Source organism: Clinocottus analis, unplaced genomic scaffold (assembly GCF_023055335.1).
Source record: "Clinocottus analis isolate CAN_PGR_092001 unplaced genomic scaffold, fCliAna1.0.p SCAF_10, whole genome shotgun sequence".
NCBI classification, from domain to species: domain Eukaryota; kingdom Metazoa; phylum Chordata; class Actinopteri; order Perciformes; family Cottidae; genus Clinocottus; species Clinocottus analis.
Window position 1 is genome coordinate 20,788,621 of NW_027175821.1, and position 8,673 is coordinate 20,797,293.

The window sequence follows — 8,673 nt, forward strand, 5'->3', positions numbered from 1 at the left end:
ATATATATATATATATATATATATATATACACACACACATAAATATATACATATCTATATCTATATCTATATATTTTAAGTTGTCATGTCAAAATGTTCTGAAAACACACTTTTGCAAATGTATTCAACTATTGTAATGTCAGTTCTCTACATTACCTATGGTGTTTTTTTGGGGGGGGGGGGGGGGGGGGGGGGGAGGGGTGTAAAAATATCCCATCATGAGCAATTATTCAAATCAATCACTGAGTCAAAGTTTGTCAAAGGTTACTAAATGTGGCTTTTGTGCCAAGGAACCCTTTGTGTTATGATGTAATACTTAACTTGGGTGAACGCTGCCTTATTAGGTCATCACTTTGAATGTTTAATGCAAAATAATGAGCTGTTCAAAACAAAAATGCTTTTCAAAACAAAGTTATAAAGACATTTATATGGGTGAAACAGTACTAAAACATTTGATGACTTAAGACAAATAAAACCATGCAAATAAATAAACATGTTACAATAAAACGGTGTGATGAATGTATTATTATTATTATTTTTTAAATCTTATGGTTTTGAGATGTCATTTAAAAGATGTCACAGATTCTGTAAGTCTCAAACCATCAGGCAGGGAGTTCAAGAGTCATCTTTATTCTTGAGCCAGGACACAACCAGCAGAGCCTGAGCATCTGAGGCTTCATGGTTTCTCATACTGACTAGTTATTAACATGCAATTAAAGATGCAAGCAGAAATCAATCATGAATGCAAGTTGTTTAAGAACGAATGTAGTAAAACTAAATGTAGCTATGTAGCTCTTTAAACCTTTACATTACATTACATTGAGCTGACGCTTTTATCCAAAGCGACTTACATTTTGCTCTATACACCGTAGACACAGCAACGGGTAGCAATCTGGGTTTAAGTGTCTTGCTTAAGTACACATCGACATGGATTAGCAGAGCCAGGGATCAAACCACTGACCTAAAGACCGGAATGCTAACCAGTGAGCCACACTCGCCCCTGATGCATGAAACCTGAAGCAAACTGTATTCAAATACACACCAACTGTACTCAAACAAACTGGATTTGGGGTATCTGAAAGCCTCATTAGTCTGACAATCCAACAGAATTGACACCGTTTTCTAATTTTAGATAGATGTTGTGTGTGACAAATATGTGTGAGTCACCTTCCTGACTTAATGACTCTACTCCACTTGTGCTACAGTAACAATACTTTTTATCCTATGCATTTCACAGTTGCCCCAGTTCAGCAAAAGTGGCACTGTCCCACATTACAGTTACCTGCAGGACTGGTGTCCACACAGTCAGCAGTTGTACAAGGAGCTGGCAGCCAGAACATCCCTCGCTGTCCACTCTCTGCCGCTGTCTCCATCACATCCCCCCACTGAAACCATAAACCATCAGCAGAGAATGAACATTGCTCTTTAGCAATAATTACAAATAATCAGTTTGTGACAAACAAGACGGATTAACAGTTCAAAAAAGAGACTCGCCTGGTATACAGACGAGGCCTGGAGCTCTGCAGGGGTCACTGGACCAACGTTCTCCTCTGAGCCAAAAATAAAGCTGGTGAATTCCTTAAAGAGTGAGTCAAAGTCGCTGTCAGTTGGAAGAGCAGGAGAAGGGTGGGATAATCCATCAACACCTAGACAAAACAAATAGTTAGCAAATGAGACAAACTTGGAGATGGAGAAAGTGGCACCGTAAAGTACTTTGTTTCATGGTTGCATACCGAACCTACAAGTAGCCATACAATTAAATTATGCATAGAAATTACACAAGCCTTAACGTTTTACTTCAGCATAAAAGGGATGGTTTGGATTTTTTGAAGAATGATTGAGGTACAGTACTTATCCCTAGTCAGTGTATTATCTTAGCACAGCCCTTTTCAACGGCGGTATGTCCATCTCCAATATTCTAAAAATAGTGTACATATTTTAATTTCTTAAATATTTTGAGCGTCTTTCTTTTGAAAGCATATTCATTATTTCAAAGTCAGCGTGAATGAATGACATGAACACATGAGTATAACAATTTTCCATGACTTATTTTTTTCTAGGACTTTTCCAGAATTGAAAAAAAACATTATAAAATGTACATAACCGTAAGCAACCTGACTGTAGGTATTTCACTGGCTATGGAGTAGAACAACCACACTAAGAAATGCAAACAATTCAATTTATGTTCATTATGATGCAGTAAATGAAAAATTGGTGTAAGACTAAATAATTGATATCTTCTTAAAAGTGATATATTGATAGTTCATTTAAAATCCAAATGAAAGACCATTAATAACTTACGGTTCTGTGCCAGGATGCAGAAGAGGTCATAATTAGTTTCGTTCTGGACAGATGACTGGAGCTCTGAGTAGCCGTCAATCATGATCCCTAAAGAGTAAGTTGCTACATCATTGCTGCACAGCTGCTTTTTGCCACTGCAAACAAAAAGATACACCAAAGATGAGCCAGAAAACATATTGAACGTCTATAGATGTTACTTTGTTTATCTATTGTGAATAACCACCGGCCTCAGATCGCCCACTGCCCTCGGGTCAATTACCATTTCCTCAGTCTTCTTCACATTCAACAAGATGGTTACTGTCACACCATGCATTGCATAAATCTCTACATGTCAGAGTGGTAAACTGATTAACTATCCTTGTGCATGAGGCCCATAATGGCTGCATCATCTGAGAACTTGATGTTTTTCAGGGTAGATTCTGGTGCAGTCCTTTGTGTACTGTAAAGAGGATGAGAGTGCCGACACAGCCCTAAGGGGCACCAGTGCTGACTCATTCTGGGATATGAGGTTGCATTGATAAAACCGATAACCACAATGGGAACCATAAGGTAAAAAAGAAAAATGTAATTTTAAAATAAAAAATTAAATTAAATAGAATTTATTTTGTAATAGCCTAAAATCCCACCCATCTGTTTCAATTTCTGAATTAATATGTGAATATAATTCAATATGTCTATTAGAAAATCTAAAATCAACAAACAGTAGGAGTACATACACTTCCGGATGTTAAGTGACAATGTGTGTGATGCTATTAATAGCATCATCTGTGCCACAAACAAACTTGTTTTTTTTGGAACAGGTGTAGTTATTAATGTTTTTCAAAGGGTGGGGAAGATGTACATACGTATCCACAGATGGGACATCACTGATCCTCTGCACGTTTTAAGAAGAAATGCAGAGATGCCATCTTGCCCGTGGCCCTCTTAGTTAAAGGTTTGCCTGAAAGGTGATTTGACTTAATGAGGGTTAATCACCAGTGTTGCATCCTGGTCAGTTATAGACATCGTTTCTAAAAACATCTCTACATTCCGAGGAGAAGTCATGGCTTTTATGTACTGCAATTATACCTTTATCAAGCAGTTTGCCATTCTTTCTAGTTTCCCCGCTTTCCATATGTTATCGTATTTACCTTTTTGTCTTGATTAATTTCACATCACCAATCTGCTGCTCAGAAATATTGTTTCCAATCACGAGCTGGTGTCACTGAAACGACATGTCTCACACTGATATTTCATGTTCAAAGCCTTCTCGGGGCTCAAAGCGCGAAAGCCCTACCTACCCTTCTCAGCTTTTAATTAGGGCCTGAGCGCCGTCGTAGTCGGAATGAAGGACCTATTCATCTTCCAATGTCGATGATTATTAGTAGGGCCCCGAGCAATGACGTAGTTGGCGTAAAGGACGTATTGAACTTTTGATGTTTTTTATTATTATTATTATTAATAATAGTAGTAGTAGCAGTAGTAAAGCCCTAGCCCTTCAAAAAAAATTTAAAAAAGGTTTATGTTACGTGGTGTGATGTTTGTTATAATTGAAACCACCCTCTTCCCTTTAGGTGGGACACTTGCCTGACAGTGTCCACTAAGCAGCCTGTGAACAAAGCCACCTCCTCACTACATGCTCTATCACAGCAGCAGTTGATGTCACACACATCCTTGTGTATGTCACAGGGACACAGGATGCCAACTGAAACACACAGCAATGCTTAGGTTAGGCACAGACATTCTCACAACAAAGCCTGTTTATCCACCTTGGTGTGTTTGTAATGTTCGCAGAGAGAATCTACCTTTAAATGACATAATGTATCAGCATGTGCATTGTGTAAAGCCATGCAGGATATGTTCCAGTACCTTTACATCTTTGATGGGTTTGCACGTACCCAAGAATATTTGAAAGAGCAAATATGTTATGTCCAATTTTTTTCGGAAATATTTAATCTATGTTTGTGCATTTATAGCTGTAATGTTTAAATGTTGTTTGTGAACTTAGGAGCGTGTACAGTATCAATATGCATTAGTGTGTATGACGTGCATGTGTGTTTTTTCTTCAGTGAGAAATTAGAAATGGTATGCAAACAAAAAAAAAGTCGACCCATTTCTGGTATTTTAGACTACGTTTAAAAACATCTCAGTTTATAGTTGTGTTTTTGATATCACAATGACACATTTTATTTGAGTTTATTTAAACTATGCTGTTTAATTTTGATACTTAAGAAGAAAGTTAACGTTAACTGTCCCTACAATAATTTCCACAATATTTTTGTGGCTGAGGTTAGCTATTTAACATAATGTAGGAACTGAGGAGTACAGTCAGTGAGGTCTCGCCACAGAATAAGTTTGTTCGAGATGAGCCAGTTCGACGCAGAATCTTCACTGACTGCGTGGCCCAGTGCATGATGGGAAACGTCTGGCTGTCGCCACATCAGAGATTTGATTGGCTCTTAGATCTATTATTTATAGATCACACATCACAACTAGTAGTACTGTAATGTATTTCACAGGCAGACATAAAAATACACACACATTTCTACATATATACAGACACACACACATATATATATATATATATATATATATATATATATATATATATATATATACATACATATATACATATATATACATATACATATATACATACATACATACATACATACATACACATACATATATATAGATATATATACATATACATATATATATATATATATATATATATACACATATATATACATATACATATACATATATATACATATACATATATATACATATATATATATATATATATATATATACATATATATATATATATATATATATATATATATATATATATATATATATATATATATATATATATATAAGGTGATCTGTAAACTACTGGACTACAGAGCTGAAGTAACAGGAAGTCATTGTTTCTGTGACTTCCTGTATATACAGCTGAAAACTGTCCGACTTGTTTTTTTGTCAATGGCCCCTGCTGCTCCCGTGGCTCTCATCCCCATTCCAGGCGAGCAGCAGCTCTTTGTACGAGCTTTTTACCTTCAGTGACCGGAGGGAGCAGGCGGCCGATGACTGGCAGGGGTTCAGCGGACAATGTCGGCTGAAGACGCTCCTCTGTGCTACTGGTTTTCGAGTCAAACTCTGTCGGCTGTATAGTTGTATAGTTGTCCGTAACATAATATGTTACGTTCTGGTCGCCATATGTTGTATTTAAGTTGTAGCTTGTTGTATTACCGTGTGTAGTTACGGTAGTATACACACCGAATAGGTTTAAGGTGGACCAAAGCACAGCGGCTGAAACCGCCATCTTTGTTTTATGGTTCTACTTCTTCGTTTGTTCCGTTTACGGGTTACTGCCTTCAATTAAATATTACTGCCACCTGCAGTCCAAAATGGATTGTTTCAGTTAGCCAGGTGAAGGATTGAAGGAGGTTGCAGTTATGAGATAAACTCCTACCCCTGTCAACACACACGGTGAATGATGTTTTTAAGTCATTTGAATTAGGCCTTCATTTAAAAAACGTATATGGAATTAGTCTTTTCAAAAACACTGTCCCTAAAATAAGATAAGATAAAATAAGATAATCCTTTATTAGTCCCGCAGTGGGGAAATTCAGGATTACAGTAGCACTGCTCACAAGTAATAACATAAAAGAAACAAGTAACATACATAAACAGTAGAACGGTAATAAACAGATTAAAGATTTAAGAAGAAAAAATTAGCTGTAAAAAAGAACAATATTATATTTACAGATGGAATAAAAATATACAGATGGAATAAAATATACAGATGGAATCAGATACATAAAAATATACTGATAGAATAAAAAAAATGTATTTACAGATGGAGTAAAAAAAATTGTACAAAGTACTGAAATATACTATAGTGAATATTGCACAAGTGCATGAATTAAAGTGATCATTGTGCTCACAAAATGTTCGGCCTGCTCAGAGTGGTTTTGTGGCCTACTGGGGGCTCAGCTCGTACAGCCTGACAGCAGCGGGGAGAAAGGACTTGCAGTATCTCTCCTTAAGACACCAGGGATGAATCAGCCAGTGGCTGAAGGAGCTGTGCAGTGCAGCCAAAGTGTCCTGCCTGGGGTGGGAGGTGTGGTTCATCATGGATGATAGCTTGGTCACCATCCCCCTGTCCCCACCACCTCCACAGTATCCAGAGGACGCCCCAGCATGCTGCTGGCCTTCCTCACCAGTTTGTCCAGTCTCCTCCTGTCAGCTGCCGAGATGCTGCTGCTCCAGAAGACCACTCCGTAGAAGATGGCTGATGCCACCACAGAGTCATAGAAGGTCTTTAGGAGTGCTCCCTGCACCCAAAAATACCTCAGTCTCCTCAGCTACAATTAATATGTAAATTCCTCACTCACTATGAGTATTGGATACACCCAGCCTTCTGACGTAATTACTTGAAAGTCAATGTAGAATTTCGCTTAACTGTGACAATAGCTATCCCCACTATAGGAATAATAAAGGATTATCTTATTTTATCGTAATCCACATGTCAATATATGATATTTAAAGCTGCATTTATTTTTGTCTGTTCTCTGAAAGGCATAGGAACAAAAACCCAACAAAATATCATACAACAGTTGTCTGTAAAAACTGGGATTTGCTTTAATTAATATCTCCTAAATAAATAACAGTAACATTTACATAATAAAAAGGACTATGTACTTTTTTTTAATTACAGTGAGCTGAATTCAACAACTATTGGTTAATTATTAATTATATTTTAATATCAATAAAATGTAAAAGCAACTTGAGCATCCACATCACCAGAGATGCTGTCATCTGTTGTTTGATGGTGTACCTTGAGCAATCCACGGATCACTGCTTAAAAGAGTATGATGTAAGTTAAAGTACATGTTGAAATATAAAGAAAGTGGTCTTTTTCTCATCTCTTCTACCTTTTATGTATTGGGATGGTCAAATCACAAAATTTTGTGTACAGTCCGTAAATCACAATGTTTTTGCTATTTTAGGATGCTAATGAAGACAGTGTGTCACAGGACCTTGCCATGCTAAAGACGGAAATCTATACAGAGGAGGGTCCAGACGATGTCGGTATCGTTTTAGAAGGAATAAAAGTTCTGACTGCTCTGGATAACGTTCCGAGAATTTGCTGCATGCTGGTTGGGTGGCGTATATGTTACTGGCACCAGACCTCAGGGAAATCTGGACCAGCAGCAATGGTTACACAGGCTAGGTAGCACTGTGTAGTCGGCAAGTATAACTGTGAATGAACAAAGAGAAAACCAATTTATTAATCCTGCTCTGACTCAGAGCTGAATTTATTCTGCACTCAATGACATATCAAAACATTTACACATAATATACAAACACATGCTGGCTTACACTCGTTTAAAACCCATTTTCCTCTAACAAACTATGGCAGAGCTGCTAACTTTTTAAAAAACCTTGCCGTGAGAGAGTTTGTCGACGGTGGGGGAGAGAGAGGGAGGGGGGTGTCACACTTGAGAGCCCCGGGTCCGTGTACGGTCCGTGTACGTTTTGTTCGTTTGTTTTATCGTTCATTCGAGAATACGAAAATACGGAAAAACGGCCGTTTCTTCGTTTTCCGTTTCAAACCAAAAACGGGAAAACGGAAAACTACTTCCGTTTTCTCGTTTTTGCCGTCTGAAACCAAAAACGAGAAAAGAGAGACGATTATTTTCATGTCAAAATAAAAGCCAGTAATATGTATTATTATTTACGGTCTTTTAATTCTCATTTACAGTCTTATATGATGCAAACACATCGCAGAGTAATGTTAGAAGAAGATTAATTATTAAATATGAATAAATACACCTGGTTAAGTTAGCAACAGGAGAGACTACAGGCAGTTTAATATACATGTATATATGTACACAGCAAGAATCAACTGTTCAATTAATCGCTTTTTAATGCAACACAGTTCGTAATATAGTTTAATCAAGTAATTTGTGTGTGTAAAGTTGATCATATATTTTTTTTTATCGTATTGTGCTGTTTCTTGAGTGAACACAGAGCAGAGCCTGTATGAGACCACAGTAAAGGTCTTGCCTGCTGAACTCTTCTCAAGGGGCCCCACCACGTCCATACCTATTCTGTCAAATGGGGTAGCAATGATGGGTAATGGCTGAAGCTGCGCTCGGGCTACCCCCCTTTGTGACGTTAATTGACATTCCCGACATGATGCACAAAAACGTTTTATCTGGACATACATGCCCGGCCAAACAAATCTCCTGGCAATCCTGTTGAGGGACTTTTGAAATCCCAGGTGACCTGCCCAAGGGATAGAATGACCCAGCTCCATAACTTTTTGACTGAGACTCTGTGGCAACACCAAAGCTTCCTCCTTCCCCTGCCGCTGGT

General features: G+C 37.7%; 1 protein-coding gene across 1 annotated transcript in view; it reads right to left on the reverse strand.

The window, feature by feature from the left end:
- tctn1 (tectonic family member 1) overlaps nt 1-5,611 on the reverse strand; it is a 16,233-nt gene extending 10,622 nt beyond the window's left edge. Inside the window, exons 1-5 of the mRNA XM_068594852.1 lie at nt 5,344-5,611; nt 3,868-3,985; nt 2,302-2,435; nt 1,495-1,646; nt 1,283-1,385 (exon numbers count right to left, since the gene is read on the reverse strand). Coding sequence (XP_068450953.1) covers nt 1,283-1,385; nt 1,495-1,646; nt 2,302-2,435; nt 3,868-3,985; nt 5,344-5,611 — 775 coding nt within the window. The remainder of the gene's footprint in view (nt 1-1,282; nt 1,386-1,494; nt 1,647-2,301; nt 2,436-3,867; nt 3,986-5,343) is intronic.
- Nucleotides 5,612-8,673: the final 3,062 nt, after the last annotated feature.